Source organism: Pelodiscus sinensis, chromosome 32, assembly GCF_049634645.1.
Source record: "Pelodiscus sinensis isolate JC-2024 chromosome 32, ASM4963464v1, whole genome shotgun sequence".
NCBI classification, from domain to species: domain Eukaryota; kingdom Metazoa; phylum Chordata; order Testudines; family Trionychidae; genus Pelodiscus; species Pelodiscus sinensis.
This window is the reverse complement of record NC_134742.1, coordinates 1,503,979-1,530,000: the sequence shown is the minus strand read 5'-3', so window position 1 is coordinate 1,530,000 and position 26,022 is coordinate 1,503,979. Positions and strand designations below refer to the sequence as shown.

General features: G+C 52.8%; 1 protein-coding gene across 2 annotated transcripts in view; it reads left to right on the top strand.

Annotated features, from left to right (window-relative positions):
• LOC102461812 (L-amino-acid oxidase-like) overlaps positions 1-26,022 on the top strand; it is a 51,929-nt gene that overhangs the window by 6,087 nt on the left and 19,820 nt on the right. The window contains exons 4-7 of one of the 2 annotated variants that reach the window (XM_075913639.1): positions 173-374; positions 2,026-2,094; positions 3,342-3,478; positions 5,120-6,614. In XM_075913639.1, coding sequence (XP_075769754.1) covers positions 173-374; positions 2,026-2,094; positions 3,342-3,478; positions 5,120-5,933 — 1,222 coding nt within the window. In that variant the 3' untranslated portion in view covers positions 5,934-6,614. Of the gene's footprint in view, positions 1-172; positions 375-2,025; positions 2,095-3,341; positions 3,479-5,119; positions 6,615-26,022 lie in introns of those variants that run through there. The other variant, XM_075913640.1, reaches the window with a different exon arrangement.

The following is a 26,022-nucleotide window of genomic DNA, read 5'->3' as shown; positions in this document are numbered from 1 at the left end:
CAGCTTCCCCCTGCAGCTTATGAACATTCATGAAGTAAGGGAAGTTCAGTCCAGGAATGAGAGACATAAATACAGATTGCGTAATTATTGGGTTAGCCCATTGAGCGCATAATGAGTGTACTTACTTTTGGCTCTCCCCTTTCGCCCGTCTCGCCCCTTTCTTTTTCGGCAGAATTGTTCGGGAATTTGTGAGGCAGTTCAAGCTCAGACTGAACAAGTTCTCTCAGACGGACGACAACGCCTGGGTTATGGTTAACGGGGTCAGGACGAAAGCCGGGACCGTCCGGCAGAAACCAGACATCCTGAACTACACTCTGGCCGACGGCGAGAGAGGCAAATCTGCCGAGGAACTTTACCGAGGCGTTCTGCAGATGGTATGTTTATTAGTCCATTGTATAAAGGGAAGTACCTGAACAGGCCTGAAAAAAGGCGCTAAATTGTGCCGTAGTTTAGGGGGGTATCTCCTTCCGTAGTACGTGCTGGTCTCCCCCTCCCTTTTTCCAGCCCTCCCCTTCTCACCACTCTAATCTTTCCCAGCCATGTGCAGATTTTTCTCCCATCCACGTGCGGAATATTTTTTTTCATGCACCGAGACAGGTGTGAATGTGCACCACCAATGGAAACTCTTGGGGACTTGGCATAAGACTATAAGAAAGGTCACACCGTGTCAGACCAAAGGTCCAGCTAGCCCAATATTCTGTCTGCCGACAGCATCCAATACCTGATGCCCCAAGGACTGAACATAACAGGGAATCACCAATTGAGATGCTAGGGAAACCATCCCTGCCCATGCTGGCTAATAGCCATCGATGGACCTATCCTCCACAAATGTATCTATCTCTTTTTTTAACTCTGTTACAATGCTGGTTTTCACAACATCCTCTGGCGAGGAGTTCCACAGGTTGATTCTGTGTGGGATGAAGAAAACCTTTTAAACCTGCTACCTGGTTTTTGATGACCCCTGGTTTTTGTGTTATGGAAACAAGTCAATAACTTTTCCTTATTTGCTTTCTCCACACTACTCATGATCTCATGATTTCATAGACCTTCCCTCCCCCCCGCCAGTCATCACTTTTCCAGACTGAAAAGTCCCTGTTTTATTAATTTCTTCTCATATGGCTGCTGTTCCATACCTCCTAATTATTAGGTTTCCTTTTTCTAAACTTCAGCATCATACTTGGTTTTCTTTCCTAAACAGCAAACCAGGGACTAATCCCTCCTTTTAACAGTCACAGGCACGCAGCTGCCACGACATCCGGTGGCAAGGAGTTCCACAGATGGACTCTGTGTTGGGTGAAGAAAAACTTTATTTTATTTGTTTTGAACCTGCTACCTGTTCATTTAATTTGAAGACCCCTCGTTTTGGTGTTATGGAAACAAGTCAATAACTTTTCCTTATTTGCTTTCTCCACACTACTGTTCAATGAGGTTGCCGGGATACACACAAGAATTAGGGTCGCTGGACTCCAAAATTTCGGTCCGTTTGCTGCCATATCTTCGGGTGTGTCTAGACTACAGGGTTTTGTCAACAAAAGTGGACTTTTGTCGACCAAACTATACCTGCGTCCACACTGCCTTTGAGTTTTGTCGACGTATGTAAACCTCAGTCTACGAGGAATAACGCCTTTTATCGACAGAGTTCTATCGATAGAAGGCGTTATTGCATCTACACTGTCCTTTGCATCCACACTGTCATGTCGACAAAGCGGCTTGCTTTGTCGACAGAACTGGATGTCGTCTAGACGCTCTTTGTCGACAGAAGCTTTGTCGACAGTCTCTGTCGACAAAACCCTGTAGTCTAGACATACCCTTAGTGAGCTGTGAAGCTGACCAATTCTTCCCTCTATCAAAGGAGTATTTGGGGAATAAAATCTATCTGGGATTATGAAATCGACAGCTCTCTTGACAAGGAAGGTCCTTTAAGTACCTAGCGAGTTAGACAGGAGAGCTCAGTTGGGTCCAATGCTTTTGTGAACGTCTTTGGATTTCTGTCTCTGAGTGTTTCTCTTCCTGGTTCCCACACAGGCACTGAAGAAATTCCGGAGCGGGGACTGTAAGAAGTTGCTCTCCCAGTATGACTCCTTTTCCACCAAGGTATCGGCTTTCGGCCCTGGAGTCCCTTGAAATCCAAATCTTTGGGAAAAGTCATAGCTCTGTGAGAGGGGGAACATGGGCCGGTTTGTCCCAATGGGACCTACTGAGGCCTATTTTCCTATCAGGATTGTCCTCGATTCGATGCACCAGTGAAGGAAAGAGGGAAAGCATCAAATTCATAGGGGTGTTGGGAGCAAGACACGAGGAGTCGTTCTTCCGCTCTACTCTGTGCTGATCAGGCCTCAGCTGCGGTCTTGTGTCCAGTTCTGGGCACCGCATTTCAGACAAGAGGTGGAGAAGTTGGAGAAGGTCCAGAGAAGAGCAATAAGAACGACTGAAGACCTAGAGAACATGAGCTAGGAGGGACGACTGTAAGAATTGGGTTTGTTTAGCTTGGAAAGGAAAAGACTGAGAGGGGACTTGAGAGCGGTTTTCAAGTATCTAAAAGGGCGTCACAAGGAGGAGGGAGAAAAATTGTTCTCCTTGGCCTCTAAGGACAAGCAGCAATGGGCTTAAACTGCAGCAAGGAAGGTTGAGGTGGGACATGAGGAAAAACTTTCTGCCTGTCCGGGTGGTGAAACACTAGAATAAATTGCCTAGGGGGGTTGTGGAATTTCTATCCCTGGAGATACTGACGAGCAGGTTGGACAGACACCTGTCAGAGATGGTCTAGACGGTCCTTGGTGCTGCCATGAGGACAGTGGACTGGACTTAATGACCTCTCGAGGTCCCTTCCAGTCCTAGTGGTCTAGGATTCTGTGAAGAAGCAATTAAGCATCTTTATAGACTAATGTAGCTGGAGGAAACGGAAGCCACTTCCCAAGGCACTGTTAGGACGTATGGGTGAGTCACTAGGAAGCCAAGTTGGAGACAGTTCCCTTGGGGTGATTGCAGAGGGCAGGCAGTTGATGGTTCGCAACTGTCTGTGCACGAGAGGGGGAGAAATCCAGGAGAAATTGAGCGTCTGAGTGGTGAAGAGGGCCCCGGGAGGAAAACCAAGGATAGAGCTTCTGTTGGCCACTATATTTTCTGGAGTGGCGGGCTTGGATTTCTCAGCTGGGGCGTTGCCTCCTGTTGATTGTCTCTCCTGGGTTCAGGGACACGGGACTTTGTGCCCACTCTTTTGGGTGGGAGACAAATCTTTCCCCAACCGTCATGCTCCCGGGCCGCTCGTTGGTGGTAGCAGTGGGATCTCTTGTGTCTCAAGAGAGAAAACCGCATTTTTATTTGCGTTCCTCCCCTCCCAGGAGTTTTTGATTAAAGAGGGGTATTTAAGCCCCGGGGCGGTGCAGATGATCGGAGACCTGCTGAACGAGGATTCCGGATTCCACCTGTCGTTCCTCAACTCTCTCATGGAGTTTGACATCTTCTCTCATGAAGACGGGTGAGAAGCCAATGTCCTCCCACCACCCTGTGCTGCTGGGCCAAGACCCTCTCATCTCCCCTGGATAAACCACAGCGTTGGGGTTACCAGCCTCCTACACAGCCTCACAGATGCTGAACCGATTCAGCTCTGGGAGGGGTCAGCTATGGGTGTGTCTACACACCAACGTTATTTCGGAGTAACGACCGCTATTCTGAAATAACAATGCGAGCGGCAACACAGCAATTCCGTTATTTCGAAATAATTTCAAAATACCAGACGGCTTATTCCAACTTCTGTAAACCTCATTCGTCGAAGAATAACGCCTCTTGTGAACTAGCTACTTCGAAATAAGGCGTGAGTAGACGCTCCACTTCTGCTATTTCAAACTAGCCCCTCCCCAGGCCCGTTCTAAGTAATTTTCCTGGGCTGTATGTCTAGACTGCAGGCTTTTATCGACAGAAGTTTCTCTTCTGTCGACAAAGAGTGTCCAGACGACATCCAGTTCTGTCGACAAAGCAAGCCGCTTTGTCGACATGAGAGTGTAGATGCAAAGGACAGTGTGCGTGTGTCTAGACTACAGGGTTTTGTCGACAAAAATGGACTTTTGTCGACAAAACTAGACCTGCATCCACACTACCGCTGAGTTCTGGCGACATAACCTCGACAGAACTCAGTAGTTTTGTCGACGCTGGTAAACCTCATTTTACGAGGCATAACGCCTTCTGTCGACAGAAAGCGTTATTGCATGTAAACTGTCCTTTGCGTCTACACTGCCATGTCGACAAAGCAGCTTGCTTTGTCGACAGAACTGAATGTAGTGTAGACGCTTTTTGTCGACAGAAACCTTGTCAACAGTATCTGTCGACAAAACTTCTGTCGACAAAACCCTGTAGTCTAGACGTACCCTTGTCGACAAAACTATACCTGGGTCTATACTACAGTCACGTTCTGTTGACATGATATCAACAGTACTCGGCAGTTTTGTTGACAGCGGTAAACCTCATTCGACGAGGAATAACACCGTTTGTCGACAGAGTTCTGTTACCAGAAGGCGTTATTGCATCAACACTGTCCTTTGCATCTACACTCTCGTGTTGACAAAGCAGCTTGCTTTGTCTACAGAACTGGATGTCGTCTAGACGCTCTTTGTCAACAGAAGCTTTGTCAACAGTATCTGTCGACAAAACTTCCGTTGACAAAACCCTGTAGTCTAGACGTACCCTCAGAGAGCACAACTACATGAGGGAAGCCAGCCTTGGACTCATTCTGAGGTGTCCCTGCAGTGTAGACATACTGGGTACGTCTAGACTACAGGCTTTTGTCGACAGAAGTTTTGTCGACAGAGCGTCTAGACACATTCAGTTCTGTTGACAAAACAAGCTGCTTTGTCGACAAAACCCTGTAGTCTAGACACAACCCTGCATGCAATAACACCTACTGTCGACAGAACTCTGTCAACAAAAGGTGTTATGCCTCGTAAAATGAGGTTTACCAGCGTTGACAAAACTGCTGAGTTCTGTCGACGTTATGCCCAATTTGTCCAGGTCAGTCTGGACTCTATCCCTGCCCTCCAACGTATCTACCTCTCCCCCTAGCTTGGCGCACAAGAGGCTATTGCGAGATGCTCTTTGGTCACCCGTCTCTTGTTGTTTCTTGCAGTTTTGATGAGATCACAGGAGGGTTCGACCAATTGCCACTGGCCTTCCACCGGTCCATGCCTGGAGTGGTCCACCTCAACTGTACCGTCGAGCAGATAATCACTAACGGAGACAGGCTTAGAGTGTATTACCGCACCCCCGATACCCTAAGCCCCAGCTCTGTGAAGGCGGACTACGTCCTGGTCACCTCCTCTGCTAAAGCCACGCGACACATCCAATTCATGCCCCCGCTCTCCTCCAGCAAGGCCCACGCCCTGCGCTCCATCCACTACTCCACCGCCACCAAGGTGGTCTTGTCCTGCACCAAAAAGTTCTGGGAGAAGGACGGGATTCGGGGCGGGCCGTCGGTCACGGATCACCCATCCCGGTTCATCTACTACCCCAACCACAACTTCTCGAGCGGGCGGGGGGTGATCGTGGCTTCCTACACATGGAACGATGACGCGGAGTTCTTCGTGCCCCTGAGTGACGAGAAGTGCATCGACGTGGTGATGGAGGATCTGGCAGAAATCCATCAGGTCAGCAAGAAAGAGCTCCAGTACTGCTGTGATAAACACGTGATCCAACGGTGGAACCTGGACAAGCATTCCATGGGGGCCTATGCCTCCTTCACCCCCTACCAGTTCACCGACTATTCGGGGCCTCTGTTTCAGAAGGAAGGGAGGGTCCACTTTGCCGGAGAACACACCGCCCAGCCTCACGCCTGGATCGACACCTCGATGAAATCGGCTGTGAGAGCGGCTAGGAACATCCACAGGGATAGCCAAGAGTGGCTGAAGCAACTTCAGAAGAAGGTTCCGAAAGTTGAACTTTGATGACTTCCTGGGTGCTTAGTCAAAGCGTGAAGACACCGGCCACTCGAGGCTGGTCTATATGAAATCTGGAAGTCGAGATAAGTTATGCTAGTTGAGGTCAGAGGAACAGCTTAACACCACTTAGCAGCTGTGTCTGGTGGGTGATAGACCCCTACTAATGTTTTCCTCATGGCTCCTAGCATCCCCCATCACCCATGGAGTTGGCATTTTTCTTTCTAGACTGTGGTGTGTCATTGCCCCTAACATGCTTTACGGAAATCTGACTACAAATACACCTAGCTCTGATATGCTTTATGCAAACTACCACTGGGAAACAATCATTGGAGAGCTTGTGCCCTCTTGAACGTGTCTACAAGGCTATAAGTTGCGCCGCTCTACGTCCGTTCTGCACTCAAGTTATTGATGCTTGCAGGAACCGATGTGTTATAAGGCCTCCCATTCCGCGGTCTTGAGTCATGCCACCAAAAAAACAAACCCAATTTGCACCAGGGGAAGTCCGCCATGGGAAAAAAAATTCCCCGCTTCAAGTTCTTTCGCTGTAAGTCCAAGTTGTTTGGAACGTATCTTGGGCTTAGAGGAGGCTGACCTGTAGTCTGTAGAGGGGCATGTATTGTTCCTGTATTTGAAACGAAAAGTATGAAGCATGAACCTGTTGACTAATCTAGACGTGCTAAGTGAGGGCCATTGGTGGAACTTAATGGCCCACTGCTCGGGACAATGATCTGTGAATAGTCTTCCTTGTAAGCCTGGACCACGATTGGTCCTACAAAGACATGTGACCCTGCCCCCGGGTTCCAGAATCCATCTTGTAGTTTGAACTTTCCCACTGGGGCGAAGGGGGGGAAACTGAACAAGGGGGGGAGTCTATGTAAGGAGTGTGACACACACGAGGATGGTCATCAGCTCTCTTCACAAACGACTTCCCGCCAGGAGAAGACTTATGAAAACACCTGGACAGGAAAAGACACTTCTGGCCTGAGAAGGACTTTCCCGGACAGAAGAACTAGGCTGAGAAATTATGATTTTTAATCGGCTTCCTTGGTGTATTCGGCTGAGCAGAAGTGTTGGGTTTTATTTTGCGTAGTAACGTCCTTTGATTTGTCTGTTACCGCTGGTGTCAATCCTCCTTGGACGCTTAATAAAATCACTTTGGTTGGATGAGAAACCCAGTGGCCAGCATGCTGAGCCGGGGAGGGATGAGAGCGGGGCTTCTTCCCTGACAAAGGGGGCAAATCAGTTATGAGCTTGCTCTGTATAAACTTTCGGCAGAGTAAGGTGGATTGATCGGGGGGGTGGGCCCCACGAGGGTGGGGCAGATCTCAGTGTCCGTGCCGCTCGGATGTGGGGGGGCTGTGACCCCCAACTCTGCCTTTGCTGCAGAAGACCAGAGCTTTTGACCCAGCAGGTCAGAGTGGTGGGGCGCCCCGGCAGACAGGACCAATGGTAAGATCAGCCGCTTGGGATCTCCAACGGGATCTCTCACCAAACCCATCCCAAGTAGTTCTCATGACAATATGAGAATGGCCAGACCGGGTCAGACCGAAGGTCCATCCAGTCCAGGGTCCTGTCAGCCAACAGGGGTCAAAGCCAGGTGCCCCAGAGGGAGGGAACAGAATAGGGAATCCACATGTGATCCCTCCCCTGTCTCCCTTTTCCAAACAACCAGAGGCCAGGCCATTGATAGACCTAACCTCCAGGAATCTATCTCGCTGTTTTCTGAACCCTGTTAAAGTCCTGGCCTTCACCACATCCTCCGGCGAGGAGTTCCACAGGTTGACTGTGCACTGAGTGAGGTTCTCGGGAGCCCGTCTCCTTGGGTCTCGTGGGGCGGGTCCGGGCAGTGGGTCCTAGTGGGCAGGGTGGAGTTGCTGAAGTCTCTTCCAGCCCTGGGGTTCTAGGATCCAACGACGGCTCTCAGAGGGGTATTCAACTCTAGGCCCTTCTCTCTGCGAGACACCATTGGGGAGCTGGGGAGGGAAACGAGTGGGGCACCGGTCATGTGACTGTCCCCTTAATGACTCCCCCCCCCACCGTTGCTGGCCTGGAAGAGGGCCGCCCCTAGGACGGTGGGGGCTTAGGGTAACGGCCCCTCCCCTTAAGGCCCTGCCTCTTCCCGCCCCACCATCTCCGCTCTGCCCTATCAGCTCTCAGCCATATCGCTCCCCTTCCTGCTACTGAGGGCATGGGGGCAGTTCCCTCTTCCCCCACGGCAGCCTGAGCCTTGTGCTTGTAATAGGTAGCTGTCTCCCTGGGTGACACCAGGCCCTTCTGTCTGGAAGACTCTCAGGGAGACACCGGGCCCGACTCTCTGGGAGACACCATGCCCGTCTATCTGGGAGACACCATGCCCGTCTCTCTGGGAGACACCATGCCCGTCTATCTGGGAGACACCAGTCCCATCTCTCTGGGAGACACCATGCCCGTCTATCTGGGAGACACCAGACCCTTCTCTCTGGGAAGCCCAAGTCCCGACTCTCTGGGAAGCCCAAGTCCCGACTCTCTGGGAGGCACCGGTCCCGACTCTCTGGGAGGCACCGGTCCCGACTCTCTGGGAGGCACCGGTCCCGACTCTCTGGGAGACACCGGTCCCGTCTCTCTGGGAAGCCCAAGTCCCGACTCTCTGGGAAACACCAGGCCCGACTCTCCGGGAGACACTGGTTCCGACTCTATGGGAAACACCAGGCCCGTCTCTCTGGGACTCACCAATCCCATCTAATGGTGTGTGTGGGGGGGGGGGGAAGGATTGGTTCCCTCTTTCCCCAAGCTCTCAGCCCAAGTGCCACAAGAGTGCGCCGTTGTACAGTTGAACACGCCGTACCACAGAGCACAGATAAAAGCTCTTTTTAAACAAAAATTGAGCCAGAGAAGAGCAGAGAGGCACAGCAGCCCAAGTGCAGCTTTCACAAGTTTTATTGTCAGCAATTCAGGAGCAATATATATTTCTTTTAGCAGTCAGTCGTTAAAAGCATTCAACGCCGGTGAAAAGCAACGCTGAAAGGAAATAACGAACAGTCTAATTCTTAGCCCAAATTGCAGACAGCACCACATTTCGAAATAAGGCGCTCTTCCGAAACGTCCCTTAACCCTCGTGCAATGAGGGGGACAGGGACGTCGGAACAGCCCGCCCGTCCGCTTTCCAAATAACAGCCTGGTTGGGAAAACGTGGGATAAATAATGAGGTGGTAACATGAGTCGACATGACTCCAAATAGTTCAGACCTTTCCTTCTCCAAATCCAAGAGATTTTTGTCTAGAGGGGGTGACGAGATCTGCACAAGCATTTCAAGGTCTCTTTCTTGAGTGGTAACCGCTATTCCAGAGCCATCGTGTTTGTGTGTGTAGCTGGGATTGTGTTTTCCCAGGTGCGTTACTTTGCATTTCTCACCACCGAATTCCACCTGTCCCTTTCTTCCCCAGTCCCCCGGTTTTGTGAGATCCTTTGTAAGGCTTTGCCATCAGCTCGGGACTGAACTCTTTGGAGTCATTGCACAGTATCGGCGGGTTTTGCCACTTTAATATTCATCCCGCCTGTTCCCAGCCAGCCCGTTATCTGGAAATCGGACGGGCAGGCTGTTCCGACGTCCCTGTCCACCTCATTGCACGAGGATTAAGGGACATTTCGGAAGAGATTTGGCCCTGTGTAGGAAATCAGATCGAAATAAGAGACGCCGTTCCCGTAGCTCACATTGCGTGACTTATCCCGAGCCACGGTGCCGTGTCGACGCACCCCGAGTGTCTCAAGTCTTTGTGAGCATCTGGGCTGTCCTGATGACTTTCTCCCACGTCCGTCACGTCCCCCAAACATCGGGCAGAGCACTCCGGGCAAAGGAAGACCGAGCTACTAAAAGGCACCGCTTTGTTGCAAGGCAGACGTCGTCTCATCACGAGAGACGGGGGGAAGGAGCAGCCGACAGAACTCGCACGCAGATCACAGCTCTGTGCACCCCACTGATGGTTTTATAACCCACACTAAAATACACATTGTGGCGATAGGCCCCCGTCTGGCGGGAGGCCCCTGGAGTAAAGCCAGCCAGCCCAGAGTTTTGCGGTCGCGGTGGTTTCCTCTCCAGCCTCTGTGGCTAGAAAGGAACAAGCCGGTCGCGTGGGTGACTCAGCCCCAGTTGGGCCACGTGGGTGGCTGACAGGTTCTCGGGAGCCCGTCTTCTTGGGTCTTGTGGGGCGGGTCCGGGCGGTGGGTCCCAGTGGGCAGGGTGGAGTTGCTGAAGTCTCTTCCAGCCCTAGGGTTCTAGGATCCAACGACGGATCTCAGAGGGGTCTTCAACACCACGTCAAGACCCCTTTGCCCCACGGGAGTAGCAAGAAGGGGCCGGAGGGCATCGGTGCCGGTTCCGTGAGCACTCGAGAGGCAGGGTCAGGGCGGGGACTTGGGGGAGGAGGGTGGAGCCAGGACGGGAGGAGGCGGGGCCTTAGGGGAGGAGGGTGGAGCCAGGATGGGAGGAGGCGGGGCCTTAGGGAAGGAGGGTGGAGCAAGGACGGGAGGAGGCGGGGCCTTAGGGGAGGAGGGTGGAGCCAGGACAGGAGGAGGCGGGGCCTTAGGGGAGGAGGGTGGAGCCAGGACGGGAGGAGACGGAGCCTATGGGGAGGAGGGTGGAGCCAGGACGGGAGGAGGCGGGGCCTTAGGGAAGGAGGGTGGAGCCAGGACGGGAGGAGACGGAGCCTATGGGGAGGAGGGTGGAGCCAGGACGGGAGGAGGCGGGGCCTTAGGGGAGGAGGGTGGAGCCGGGACGGGAGGAGGCGGGGCCCAGCAAGGCCTTAGGGGAGGAGGGTGGAGCTGAGATGGGAGAATGTGGAGTGAGGGCAGGACCATGTGGGAGGAGGGTGGAGCCAGGACGGGAGGAGGCGGAGCGAGGGCAGGGCCTTGTGGGAGGAGGGTGGGGCTGGGACAGGAGGAGGCGGGGTGAGGGCGGGGCCTTGCAGGACGGGGGCGTGGCCGAGAACAGTAACTATCTTTGCCTATGCCTGTGGGGGCGTCTACTCTGCAGCTAGGAGACGCTGGTTCTGGTTCACACACCCCGGCGTTCCCAGGTCTGGGGGAAACCCCACCGGAAAGGAAACTTCCCTACAGGACGTGGGCCCCACACATACCCCGGCCGGCACCCCCACGTTCACGGGTCACTGTCAGAAATGGGAAATAACGAGGCCTGGGAGGGGATCAGGACTTTTGGATCTGGCCCGGACACTGACAAGGAGTCGATCAATTTCTTCTTAGGTACCTAGGACTAGAAACGGACTCGTAGGGCAGGTTGGCGCGACAAAGTCAAATCGGAAAAAAAAACGCAATTCGCGGTAGGCCAACTGCCTATCGTTTTTGGATTCCGTTTCAAAAGAGGCTTTTCCGAAAGGTGGCACGTCCCTACGGTGCCACATTTCAGGGGAAAGTCCTTTTCCGACGCGTCCCTTACGCCTCGGAGAACGAGGCGTACAGTGACGGCGAAAGAGCGCGTCCGCTGATTTGAACTTTTTTTCAAACAAATGGACCCGTTTTTTTGGACCCGGCATCGCTTTCCCGAGAAACCACTGGTTTCTCGGAAAAGCGGTGCCCTCTAGACATACCCATATAAACAGGATGAGGTTTAATAAAGAGAAATGCAAAGTGCTCCACTTAGGAAGGAACAATCAGTTCCATACATACAAGATGGGAAGCGACTGTCTAGGAAGGAGCATGATGGAAAGGGATCTAGGGGTCATAGTGGACCACAAGTTGAATATGAGTCAACAGTGTGATGCTGTTGCAAAAAAAGCAAATATGATTCTAGGTTGTATCAACAGGTCTGTTGTAAGCAAAACTTGTGAAGTCATTCTGCCGCTCTACTCTGCACTAGTTAGGCCTCAGCTGGAGTACTGTGTCCAGTTCTGGGCGCCACATTTCAAGAAAGATGTGGAGAAATTGGAAAGGGTACAGAGAACAGCGACAAGAATGATTAAAGGTCTAGAGAACATGACCTATGAAGCCAGGCTTCATGAACTGGGCTTGTTTAGTTTGGAAAGAAGAAGATTAAGGGGGGACATGAGAGCGGTTTTCAAATATCTAAAAGGGTGTCACAAGGAGGAAGGCGAAAATTTGTTCCTCTTGGTTTCTGAGGACAGGACAAGGAGTAATGGGCTTAAAGTGCAGCAGGGGAGGTTTAGATTGGACATTAGGAAAAAATTCCTAACTGTCAGGGTGGTCAAATATTGGAATAAATTGCCAAGGGAGGTGGTGGAATCTCCCTCTCTGGAGATAGTTAAGAACAGGTTAGATAGACATCTGTCAGGGATGGTGTAGACGGAGCTTGGTCCTGCCTTGAGGGCGGGGGGCTGGACTCGATGACCTCTCGAGGTCCCTTCCAGTCCTATTATTCTATGATTCTATGATTCTATATACATCAAAGCGGGAGAAGAACTGAAAGCGATTGAAGGAGGAAGTGGTGTGAAACCATGTCTTGTAAGACATCCTTTTGGCACTCATAGATTGCTGTTCAATATTGTCTGGTTACAATAGGTGTGGCACTATTGGAGTTATGAGAGTCACCGGTATGATGTTGTTAATACGTCTTCCAAGCCACGGCCGTGCCCGAAGAGAACCCGGCCGACAGGTCGGTGCTGAAAACAGGAATGTGTCCTCTGCTAAATTTGCATGAAAGCAATAAAACCGAGGCTGTGTCTAGACTGCAGGGCTGTGATCAAAACACCCATCGAAAGCGCATTACGATCGGGCCACCTCAGGCTGTGGAAGCCTGCCATCGTGACTACCTACCAGGAAACAGCTCTCAAGACGGGTAAAGGAAATGTAACTTCACAGCCTTTTGCCTGGCGAGAAACCACCTCTGGAACCACAAACTACCCCACCCACTTCCAGAAGCGTCTGGGTGTGGAGGCTGCGTCAGTCTAATGACAGTGACCCAGACACAACTCACGAATTTAGCTACAACTCAACAGGAAAGAGATCTTGGCGTCATCGTGGCTAGTTCTCCGAAGACGTCCACGCAGGGCGCAGCGGCTGTCCAAAAAGCAAACAGGATGTTAGGAATCATTTAAAAAGGGAGAGAGAATAAGACGGAGAATATCTTACTGCCTCTCTCTAAAACCATGAATGCCCACATCTGGAATCCTGCATACAAATGCGGCCGCTTCATCTCAAAAAAGATACATCGGCCCTGGAAAAGGTTCACAACAGGGCAACAAAAACGTGGCGGGGTTTGGAACGGGTCCTGTAGGAAGAGAGGTCGAAGAGACTGGAACTTTTCAGCATTGAAAAGAGGAGACCGAGGGGGGATAGGAGAGAGGTCTATGAAATCGTGACAGGTGTGGAAAAAGTGAATAAGGAAAAGTGATTGAGTAGGGGTCACCCCATGAAATTAATGGGTAGCAAATAAAAGGAAGCGTTTCTTCACACCGTGCACCACCAACCTGTGGAACTCCTCGCCGGAGGAGGTTGTGAAGGCTCAGACTAGAACAGGGTTTAAAAGGCAACTAGATACATTCATGGAGGTTAAGTCCATCGATGGCTATTAGCCAGGCTGGGTAAGGAATGGTGTCCCCAGCCTCTGTTTGTCAGCGCTTGCCTCTGGCAAACACCTTCATTGAATTGGAGGTTGCTCTCAAATCCCCGTCACTCTTCTGCAGACCGAATAAAACCCCAACCCATCTACCTCTCCTCATAGGTCCTGTGCTCCAGCCCCTAGACCGTGGCTTCCCCTCAGCGGGAGTTAGGGAGCAGTCAAGGGGACGGTGGTGGGACTTGAACCCACAACCTGTCACTGACTGGGCCTGTAGAAAACCAACAGGCTGCCCATGGGGCCACAAAGCCCTTGGCCCGGAGGCCGGCTTCACCCCCCTCTTTTGCAAGCCAGCCACCGAGGCACATCCGGGCACAAAGCTGAGCCTGGCTCTAGACACCAAGAACGGGAGGCGACGGCATCGGTGGTCCCCAGAGAGGTCAGCCCTGCCCCATACGGCTCCCTGTTAGCTCCAGCTGGAGACCTGCCGAGCGCACCCCCAGCCTGCCGGGGGGGACGGAGAAAACCAAGGGAGTTAACAACCAGAACTCCCCTCCCACCTGCGACCCACCAGGTGACCCATATTCCCGGTCCTCCTTCCCCAGCTCTTCCCCGGCCTTGACGGAGGCGGCTGGCCTGTCCCCACCGGCACACGGCAGCCGGCCTGCTATGGTCCCTCGGAGCTAGCCGCCAGCCCCCCCAAAGGGCAGGCCGGCTCCCGCCTCAGCGGGAAAGGAACAAGCCAGCCGAGTGGGTGAGACAGACTCTCGGGAACCCGTATTCTGGGGTCCTGTGGGACCCGTCCGTGGGGTGTCCTGGGAAACAGCCCTTTGCCGTTTCCAGCCAACACTTGCGTCCGCACGATCAGCCCCCGTGGCCGGAGCACGAAAGAGGAGAGGAAGCAGCAGCCACAGGCCCCGCTTATGGGGTGGCGGGGAGGGCGCTAGCCCCCTGCCCAGTTTGCACCCCTGATTTCATGCTGGGGGTCTGCTTAAAGCTACGGGCTCCATCTCCAAAGTCAGCTCTTCAAGGCAAGAGGCGTTTGAGCGGCTCCCAGCTTGGTTTTCGGGGCGGGGAGTTCCTTGAAAAGCAGAGCGAGGCAGGGGGTGAAGAATCAAACAGGCTGCTCCGTCAAGTGATCGAAGGCCCGCTAGATCTTCGGGAAAACACGGCCTGGTTCCTGGGAGGGTGGGGGAGATAGGAGTGAGTGTTGTGCCGCTGCGATCTGTCTTTGAGCTGCTGCTGTTCCACGTGAGAAATGTAACGACCCATGAGTGGTCGTCTGGCACCTTATTTTTCTCCATCACACGCGCGCTGCTCCGGCATAGCCCGGGAGGGATCTTTGGGGGTTGGTTCTGTGATGCACCAGGGCAGGCCTGGCACCGCTGAGGGCGTCCGCTCAGGGCGAATTGCTCAGACTCGGGGCTCCGTACAGACTGGAGACCTTCCCAAACAGACCAAGCCAGTCCCACCGAATGCTTCAGCTGCCTGCCTGGCCAGCCAGAAGCCTCGCAAGCAAAACCCCTCCGATAGCCCCATCTCTCTCCATGCCCCCAAAAGCCCCAGGCCTAACCCACAGGTGAGGGGTTATAGGACCCCACCCCGAACGGGTTCTCCGGTCCCAAGAAACCAGCCACAGGTCCCGATCGATTTACACTCTGGATCTTACCCACAAATCACGCTGAGCCAATTCTTTAGCATCTACCATCTAAAGGTTTATTACCACAAGAAAGAAAAGCCGGAGAGTGAGGTTGTTAAAGGATCGTACGTTACATGCATCGAATCTCCCAGTTCTCAGTGCAGGCTCTAGCAGAGATGTTACAGCTGCTGGCTTAAAAGTCTCTGATGCCATCCTATGTCAGGATGGGTCCACGGTTCTTCCCGGCTCGTACTGGGTCAGACCAAAGGTCCATCTGGCCCAGTATCTTGTCTGCCCACAGTGGCCAGCACCAGGTGCCCCGGAGGGGGTGGACTGAAGACAACTATCAAGAAATTTGTCTCCTGCCATCCTTCTCCCGCCTCTGACAAACAGAGGCCAGTGGCACCATTTCTAAGAGCCTTTGATGGACCTAACCTCCATGAAATGATCTAGCTTCTCTTTAAACTCTGTTCTAGTCCTAGCCTTCACAGCCTCCTCTGGCGAGGAGTTCCACAGGTTGGCTATGTGTGAAGAACTTTCGCTTATTAGTTTTAAACTTGCTACCCATTAATTTCATTTGGTGTCCTCTAGTTCTTCTATTATGGGAACTAATAAATAACGGAAAACTTTTCCGTTTAAAGCATTTGCGGATAATCATGCCAGTCTAGACGTAGCCTACGACGTATGTGCATCGTAACCGTGACTGGGCTTGTAAGTATCGCTTACTATATTGTATTAACCATTTCATATTTAGAAGTTGTCAAGTATAAGTAGCCGAATGACTATGGTTATCTTTGAACCACCAGCTGTTCAAAGATAACCATAGAAGGACTGGCTGTAGGAAGAGTTTTCATTATTGCTCTATTGGTTTTCTTTGTTATATTTTCTGTTTGTATGCTGCGTTGTCTAAGACGAATCAGAGACGGTGATTTACTATAATCAAACTGTAGTCAATAAAGTTTGGAATTGGGTAAGTACATTTAAGTCCGGGCTTTCCTCCTTCGCAGCCTCAGTGCCTTGCCACATACGCCACCTCTAGACAACCTTTCAAGCCTCTGCTTCGTCAAATATGAGCAGCTAGCTCCCTGCTGCACCCACGGGGGGGAATGTTTGCCCTATGCCTGGTATGAAACGGGCCATGTGAGGTGTCAATGCAAAGCTTGTGCTCTGCCCATTCTATGTGTGCTACCCAGGGACTTGTGTGACTCTTGTATGAGAAGTTAGGAACATGGGCTCTGTGCGTGTGTATGAAATATTCTCCGTCTGGGAGGGAGCCGTGAGCTGGGACTGCCCGTTTTGAGGAAGGATAGGTCAGCGACTCCCCGTGCAAACTAACGACGCCGCATGGGCCATGTCTCACACACTCAGTCCGGCCAGGGCCTCATGGCTACTTGCATGTGACACTCAAAGCACACATTCCTTTGTTTAGGGCAAACCAGTTCCCCGACCTTATTCAGAGCAAGGCTCTGGCTTTTGGAACTAACAACCACGTCCAGGGGAATGTTGAAACGCCACATACGATGTCGCCACGCACATTTGGTCAGGACAATAATGCCTGGCATATTATGACGGTTCCAATGATACCTTACAAGGCATACTTGCTATAAACAGCACCTAGGGGGTGGAAACGGGTGAATTCTAGCACAGAAGGGTCACAGAATTGGAACCTATCTACCGTACGAACAGCAGTGTCATAGACACCATTCTGAACTGCTGAACAAACAACACAAAACCAGATCACATTTCTAATTATGCGCCAAACACAGCTCTGTCAACACCAAGGGTACGTCTAGACGACATCCAGTACATGAGGGTATCTCTACACTACGCTCCTAGTTCGAACTAGGAGGGTAATGTAGGCATACCACACTTGCAAATGAAGCCCAGGATTTGAATTTCCCGGGCTTCATTTGCATAAGCGGGGAGCCGCCATTTTTAAAACCCCGCTGGTTCGAACCCCGTGCAGCGCGGCTACACAGGGCACGAACTAGGTAGTTCGAACTAGGCTTCCTATTCCGAACTACCGTTACTCCTCGTGAAATGCAGTGTGATTGCAGTGTGGACGTGAGAGTAGTGTTTCCAAAAAAGTCTTCTTCCTCGTAGCACGAGGTTGGCCGCTGTTGGAAAAACTCCTTTCGACATTCCGTCGAATGAAGGCGATTGCAGTGTGGACGTGAGTGTACTGTTTCCGAAAAAGTCTTCTTCCTCGTAGCACAAGGTTGGCCGGCGTCGGAAAAGCCTCGCTGTGCTTTCGACATTCCGTCGAACGAAGGTGATTGCAGTGCGGGGCATGAGTGTAGTGTTTCCAGAAAACCAGCTGTTTTTCTGAAAAAACTCTGCAGTGTACACATACCCATTTGGTCATGTGACCCGCTCCAACGTGGGAGACCCCAGGGATATAAAAAATCCCAGGAGAGCACTTCTAGTTTGTCTTCACTTCGGCCACTGATCCCAGATGGAGCCTGGTGAGGGCCAGCGCGCAGGGAAGGAGTCCTGACCCATCTTGCCATAGGACGTACACCATACACTTCTAAGCTAGAAGTTTGTAACACCTCCGCTAAGAGAACTGGGAGATTCGATGCATGTAACGTATTCTCCTTAACAACCTTACTTTCGTGCTTTTCTCTCTTTGGGCGTGTCTAGACTACAGGGTTTCGTCGACAAAAGTAGACTTTTGTCGACAAAACTAGACCAGCGTCCACACTGCCTTTGAGTTATGTCGACAGAACATTGACAAAACTCAGCAATTTTGTCGACGTATGTAAACCTCATTCTACGAGGAATAACGCCTTTTGTCGACAGAGTTCTGTCGATAGAAGGCATTATTGCATCTATACTGTCCTTTGCGTCCACACTGTCGACAGAACGGGATGCTTTGTCGACAGAACTGGATGTCGTCTAGACGCTCTTTGTCATCAGAAGCTTTGTCGACAAAAACGTCTGTCGACAAAACCCTGTAGTCTAGACATACCCTTATAGTAGTAAACCTTCAGATTTTAGATTCTAAAGGATCGGCTCAGTGTGATCTTACGGGTGAGATCCAGAGTGTAAATTGACCAGGGAACTGTGGCTGGTTTCTTGGGACCAGAAGAACCCGTTCGGGGTGGGTGAGATCAGGTTCTACAGCCCTTCACCTGTGTGTCAGGCCTGAAGCTGATTGGGGTACAGGGAGACTGGGGTGTCGGAGGGGTTTTGCTCGTGAGGCTTCCTGCTGGCCGGACTGGCGGCTGGAGCGCTTGGTGTGACTGGTGCGTGGCCTATTTGGAAGGTCTCCAGTCTGGGGCTGTAAGGAGCCCTGGTTTTCAGCAATTAACGCCCTCAGAGGTGCCCAGGCCTGCCTCTTATGACACCGGCGTGGCCCAGTTTTTAAGAAGGCCCTGGAAGGGAGCCCACTGGTGACTCAGCCCAGGACAATGGGCGGAGGTGGCCCTGCGAGGGCCGATATAAGCAGCAGCCACAAAGGAACCGGCTCTGACACGCCGTGAGCCATGGGGCCCCTGGCACTGCTGGGCTTCGCTGCGCTCTGCGCCGGGCTGGCACAGGCTGAAGTGGTCCGCGATTTCAGTCGATGCAAGCAGTTTTTCTACAGAGGAGAGGCTCCCCGAGGGTTTGGCACGGCAACCACGGCCAGCATCTGCCAGCGGTACAACAATCGCCATCATTTTGCCACCTTCTACGACAAGCGCCGCCGCATCCCGGTCTGGTCGGCGTACACGCTGGATCCAAAGAGGTGCACAAAGCCAATCTCAGAAGCATGGAAGGTGGAGCCGCAGGTCAGTCTGTCTCCTGCCTGAATCGCTCTGGGTTTCATCTCGGCCCCGCGGCGTGGAGTTCTCATGGTTCTGGGAGCGGGGGCGGCTTGGGGAGCCCTCCGATCCTCTCGGTATGGGGCCCTGGGGCTCCCTGCTGCAGAGAGGTGGGGGGCGTCTGAGGGCCCCACAATTTACCCAGCAGCCAGAGTGTCTGTGTTCTCATGGGGGACCAAGCTCACTGCCCTCTGGCCACACACAGGGAGGGAATAGCCCCTCGGAGCAGTGGGTTAACTCTCCCTACCCTACATGGGAACAGCTGCCCGGCTCGGTGCGCCCCTCGCCGGCTCGCTGCAGACTCAGGCAGGCGTCCTTCTCTCAGGCACATCCAAATCCCATTTCCAAGCCTTGCCGGGCAAGCCCCAGAGTCAAAGGGGTTTTAAACACAGTCTGGGGTTCGGCTCTGGCCCCAGGCAGGGACGGAAGAGCCAGACCGGGCAACCGATCACTGGAGGCTTTTCCCTTCCTGTGAACGGTTCAACCCCGCAGCTCTGCTGGGGAGCGCGGGGGCCGGGAGCCAGCAGGAGCCAGGGTCTGGGCCAGCTTTGGATATAATGAAACTTGCCTCCTCCTGAGCTCTACCATAACCAGTTATTTTCCTGAAATGCTCCTGACCAATCCTAGGACGTGTCTAGACGACAGGGTTTTGTCGACAAAAGTGGATGTTTGTCAACAAAGCTAAACCTGCGTCTACGCTACCGCCAAGTTCCGTCCGCAGTAAGGGTACGTCTAGACGACAGGCTTTTGTCGGCAGAAGTTGTGTCGACAGATTCTCTCGACAAAGCTTCTGTCGACAAAGAGCGTCTAGACAACAGCCAGTTCTGTCGACAAGGCAAGACGCTTTGTCGACATGACAGTGTAGATGCAAAGGACAGTGTAGATGCAATAACTCTTAGAGTTCTGTCGACAAAAGGCGTTATTCCTTGTAAAATGAGGTTTACCGCCGTCGACAAACCTGCCGAGTTCTGTCGACGTTATGTCGACAGAACTCAGCGGCAGTGTGGACACAGGTCTAGTTTTGTCAACAAAAGTCCTCTTTTGTCAACAAAACCCTGTAGTCTAGACACACTCTAAGTTGACAGAACGTGGCAGTTTTGTCGACGGCGGTAAACCTCATTCTATGAGGAATAACGCCTTTTGTCGACAGAGTTCTGTCACCAGAAGGCGTTATTGCAGCTACACTGTCCTTTGCATCTACACTGTCATGTCAACAAAGTGGCTTGCTTTGTCGACAGAACTGGATGTCGTCTAGACGCTCTTTGTCGAGAGAAGCTTTGTTGACAGTATCTGTCGACAAAACTTCTGTTGACAAAAGCCTGTCGTCTAGACGTACCCCAAGTGTATTGTCACAGGGTTATCTACGCAACCCTTCACCACCACTTTCACAAACGGTGTGTCTAGACAACAGGGTGTTGTTGGCAAAAGTTGGCTTTTGTTGACAAAACTAGACCTGCGCCTATACTACTGCCGCGTTCCGTGAACAGCTTGCTTTGTCGACTGAACTGGGTGTCATCTAGATGCCCTTTTTCGACAGAGACTTCGTCGACAGTGAATGCTACAGCCGGCAGAAACAACGGAAAGCCAGACAGAGATCAGGCAGACGAACAACAGGGTGGCTCGATTTTAATGCACTTTCTATTGCACGGCTGTGTCGTACTGATCACAGCCGTGCAATAGAAACACAGCCTCAGTTTACTGCTTCAAAGCACATTTAGCAGAGCACACATTCCTGTTTTTAGCACCGACCCGTGGGCCAGTTTCTATTAGGGCCGGGCTGTGGTTTGGAACAGAGATTAACAACATCACAAAGGGGACTCTTATAACTCCGATGTCTCCACACCTCTTTGATCAGGACTTTCGAATGAGCCATAACCTTAAGACACTCATTTCGGTGAGTACTGCTCCACACGTTCATAAAGAAGTGGAGATGAGATGAGTAACACAAGGCTACAAACCCTCATGAGAATGCGTTGGCCAGGAAAAACATTAGGCAGTGGGTTTAAAAACAAACCAAAGGGAGTTTTTCGTCACGCAGCGCACAGGCAACCTGTGGAACTCCTCGCCACAGGATGTGGTGAAGACCAGGACTTGAACAGGGTTCAAAAAAGAGCTAGATAAATCCATGGAGGTTTGGTCCTTCAATGTCCATTAGCCAGGAAGGATTGGGAGGGTATCCCTCGCCTCTGTGTGTCTGGAAATGGGTGATAGGGGAGAGATCATGTGAGGATTCCCTGTTGTGTTCCCTCCCTCTGTGACAACTGGCCTAGGCCACTGTGGGCAGACAGGACACTAAGCCGGATGGACCTTTGGTCTGACCCAGTGTGGCCACTCTGCTGTCCTTAAAAAACCAGCTATTCTAAAGACAAGGGAGTCAGAGTTCAGGGTGGACTTACTGCACCAGAAACCCCCACACACGCAGCTCTGGAATTTCATAGCTCAGGTCCCCAAAATAACCTTAACTCTGCCCCACAGAGGCCCCAGAAACCATTTCCCCCGAGGGAAATTACATTCATAGGTCACCTCTCCGATACGGAACGCTTTGCTTGAATGTAACCTTAGCCCTGTTTGTGCACATGCCCCAATGTTGTGATCTGGGCCCGCCGACACACCAGATCCATCCCCGTAACTTCTATGCGGGGCCCTGTCAAACAGGTCTAGCCGGACAAGAGGGGGGTTCAGAGACGGTCAATGAAGGCGCCCAGAGTCAGGAGACAGACGGAGGTCGGGGTGCTGCTCTGGGTGTATTGTGGACGTTGTGATGTATGTCAAACGTAAAGGCCTCTGCCCTTCTCTCTTCCCAGCTGTCTGGTTTTAATGTGGCCAACATGCAGACGGAAGGCCAGCTGAAAGACAAAATAACACCTGCAGAAAAGCAGCAAATCAAAGAAAAACTGAAGCAAACCCAGGCCATCAATGAGGATTACGAGAAAACAGGCTACGACCGGGGACACCTGAACCCCAAAGCCTTCCAGTGCGACGACGGCCGCACGGCCACCTTCACTCTCACCAACGCCGCCCCCATGGATCCCTGCTTCAACCGCATCCGCTGGTTTGAACTGGAACGCCATCTCAAAGATCAGTTAAATCAGCACTGCCCCGCACCCAAAGCGAACGCCTTCCTCGTGACCGGCACGGTGCCCAACGACCAGGAGAAAATCCCCAAGCGGAATTACGACAAGAGCCGGGGGATCGTGCGGGAGCCGGGGAGGGTGGTGGTGCCCGGCCACATCTGGACGGCCGTTTGCTGTGAGCACGCCAACAATAACCAGAAATTCGCCTTCGCCTTCCTGGGGAAGAACAGGCCGGACAGCATCCTGGAGCCCATGACGGTGACACAGCTGAACCAAAAGCTGGCGGGGCTGTATGGGAAACGGGGCCTCCAGATTTTTAGAGATGATTGTAACGAAGGCGGCCGTAAGGCACGGGAAGTTTTATCGGCGATCACCAAACAATTGTGCGGCGACCTTCCCAACTGGGTCCAGGATGCTTGTCAGCAGACCAAGCCCCGGCCAACAAAGCACCCCAGAGCCAAGTCAGGGAAACACGATGCTTAGGAGAAGCTGCAATCGCTTGTGTGGAGGGGGGAAGAAAGTAGCCGAGAGAGAAATCCCGAGAAGCCTTTGAATCGAAGGCGAGGCTGGTGACGTGCATCGCGCTGATTGGTATTGTCTTGGGTTGGGTGGAGTCCACATCAGTTTTTGTCTTAAAACTTTTCCGGATGCGTCTCCAGCTCCCGCGACAGGAAAAGTCCGCTCAGCTGACAAAGAGCTTGAAAATAAAAAGGTCGGATGGCAACGAGCACCCGCTGCTGTGTTGGCTTGGGCAGGCTGCGTACGGGAGGGCAGAGTTAAGGGTAAGGTTAAGGACGATAATGCTTATGCTGTGTGTCGCATTGGCTTGCACAAGCAGACGCCCTGAGAGAGCCTCCGAGGACCACAAAATCAGGTCCGGATCCAAAGGGACAGGTCGGGTTGGTTGTGAATGAAGCACCATCACAGCTGCCCATATCAGGTGTCCACAGCGAGGCTAAGAAGGTGACGGACCCCACTCAGAAAGTAGCAAGTATTCACCACCACCCCCTAGGTCAGGCAAAGACAACTCCCGCGGGGAGGAGGGGGGGAGAGGGTGTGCACTTTTATACACAGCCACAGGTGGAACCTCCCTCGTCCGGCTCTCAGGATCTCACCGGTTCCGAACGAGAGAATTTTCTGGACCACGGAGGTCAGTATTGTCTAGCCGCATGACTGACACTTCGACTGCACCCTGGGCTCTGAGCAGATATTGTGGGGCACGTTACAGCGAAATCGCAGCACAGAACCCTGGGAGCCAGGACCGGGGACTGTAAACAAACTTGTTGGGACTGTAGGAAATGGGGCTGCACCCATGAAAAGTGGACCCCCGGCTTGTGAAAATCCTGCCGGACCACGGAGGTTTCTGGAAAGAGTTCTGGATTAGAGAGGTCCCACCTCTACAAATGAATTCACGTATCCGGGTGGCACCCTCTGCCGTTCCCTAGATCTCCCCCATCCCCTTGCACATGGGGATTCGGTCACTATCGGTCAGGCTGCTAGTTTAGATCCCGTCCTGAACCCGGGTGGGTGTGTGCCTGTTATCTGTGGGGTGCGAGTTGGTGCCGAGTCGTTTCTTCACAAGGCATCCTGCTATCACCCCTCTGAAAAGTTCATTGCCCTGGCCTGCCTCTTGCTCACAACTTCCCTTTGCGTGAGATGAGCAAAGACTTGACATTTGTTTCCAGGCTGGAGAGACCGGGGTAATGTTTCAGGCCCTCATCTTATCCCCACAATACCATCACTATGCCCTGGGTCAACCAGATGCCGGGTCTCTCCTCCCGCCCAGTGTCTGAAATCCTGGCCGAAGTTCAGATACTTTCAGGGGTTCTTCCTTATCTGGACAATAATGATCAGCGAAATATGAGTTTCCATAGGACAACTCAGCAGGCTGGCTCTGTACCAAACACATCCCACAGGACCAGCGTACCTACACGACAAGGGTCTTGTACAAGCAGTGAGCGTGGGGTACAGTGTTCCTTGCAACCTGGGCACTTGTGAAGGTGTCTCCCGATGGTGCACATCCACCCACGCCTTGGTGCACAGAACAAAATTTAATCTGCACATGGATGAAAATGCATAGAAGGAACGTTGACAGGGTGCAGAGCGGCACAGAGATCTGGCAAAGCAGGAAGAGGGGCAGTTTCCCAAAGACAGTCCATGGGAATGGGATTAGGGGGCTGGGAAGAGAAACGAGGGGGGCACCGGTCATGTGACTGTCCCCAAATGACTCCTCCCCCCATGACCTCTGGCCTGGAAGACAGTCACCCGTGGGAGGGCAGGGGGTGCTCTCCCCTGTCAGCTCTCAGCCATATTGCTCCCCTTCCTACTACTGGAGGGAGGAGGGGCAGTTCTCTCTCCCCCCACGGTAGCCTGAGCCTTGTGAATGGAATAGGGAGCTGTCTCCCTGGGAGACTCCAGCCCCGACTCTGTGGGAGACACCTGTACCATCTCTCTGGGAAACCCCAGTCCCGTCTCTCTGGGAGACACCAGGCCCGTCTCTCTGGGAGCCACCAGTCCCGTCTCTCTGGGAGACACCAGGCCTGTCTCTCTGGGAGACACCAGTCCCGACTCTCTGGGAGACACCGGGCCTGTCTCTCTGGGAGACACCTGTACCATCTCTCTGGGAAACCCCAGTCCCGTCTCTCTGGGAGACACCAGCCCCGACTCTGTGGGAGACACCTGTACCATCTCTCTGGGAAACCCAAGTCCCGACTCCCTGGGAGACACCAGTCCCGTCTCTCTGGGAGACACCGGGCCTGTCTCTCTGGGAGACACTAGTCTCAACTCCCTGGGAGACACCAGGCCCGACTCTCTATGAAACACCAGACCAATCTCTCTGGAAAACACCAGTCCCATCTCTCTGGGAGACACCAGTCCCATCTCTCTGGGAGACACCGGTCCCGACTCTCGGGAGATACCAGTCCCATCTCTCTGGGAGACACCAGGCCCGACTCTCTGGGAGACACCGGTCCTGACTCTCTGGGAGACACCAGGCTGATCTCTCTGGGAGACACCAGTCCCATCTCTCTGGGAGACACCAGGCCCGACTCTCTGGGAGACACCAGTCCCGTCTCTCTGGGAGACACCAGTCCTGTCTCTCTGGGAGACACCAGTCCCATCTCTCTGGGAGACACCAGGCCCGACTCTCTGGGAGACACCAGTCCTGTCTCTCTGGGAGACACCAGTCCCATCTCTTGGCGGGGGGGGGGGGTTCCCTCTTCCCCCAAGCTCCAACTCCAAGTGTCACAAGAGGGCGCCGTTGTCCGGATGTTCTCGCCGTACCAGACAGCATAGATCAATGCTTCTTTATTTTTAAATCCAGCCACAGAACAGCAGTGAGCCCCGGCAGTTCCAGTGGACCTTCACAAGTTTTATTTTCAGCCATCCAGGAGCACTCTGTATTTCTTTTAGCAGTCAGTCATTTAAAAAGCATTCCACGCCGGTTGAAAGCAACGCTGAAAGGAAATAATTAACAGTCTAATTCTTAACCCAATTTAGCAGCCTGATTCTTAACCCAGTTGTAGCACACCCACTCACAAACACACCACTCCCCCGCGGGAGCTGGCCACACCCAAAGCCATGTGGGGGAATTTGGTTTGGGGCGGAAGTCCGACGTGGACGTCACCCCAATGTGTCGAACCGACGGACTCCCCTTCGGGGTCATATCCCCTTGGCAGCGGCCAGTCGATTTGGACGAGGTCCACTGCCTGCACTTGGCCTGGGTGGGGGGACGTCTCAGCCGCCTTCTTTCTGGTGTGAGCACGACCGATCTTGGGGCGCTCCATTTGCACCACCCAATTCCGCTTGCCTCTCCGCCGGTGAGAAACAAGGGACTGTCCTGGATTCGGTTCCTCCCTCGTTCACAGAATCCTACTCTGTGCACCCCACTGACGGTTTTATAACCCACACTAAAATACACATTCTGGCGACAGGCCCCCGTCCGGCGGGAGGTCCCTGGAGTAAATCCAGCCAGCCCAGAGTTTTGCGGTCACTGTGGTTTCCTCTCCAGCCTCAGTGGCTAGAAAGGAATAAGCCGGTCGCGTGGGTGACTCAGCCCCGGCCGGGCCACGTG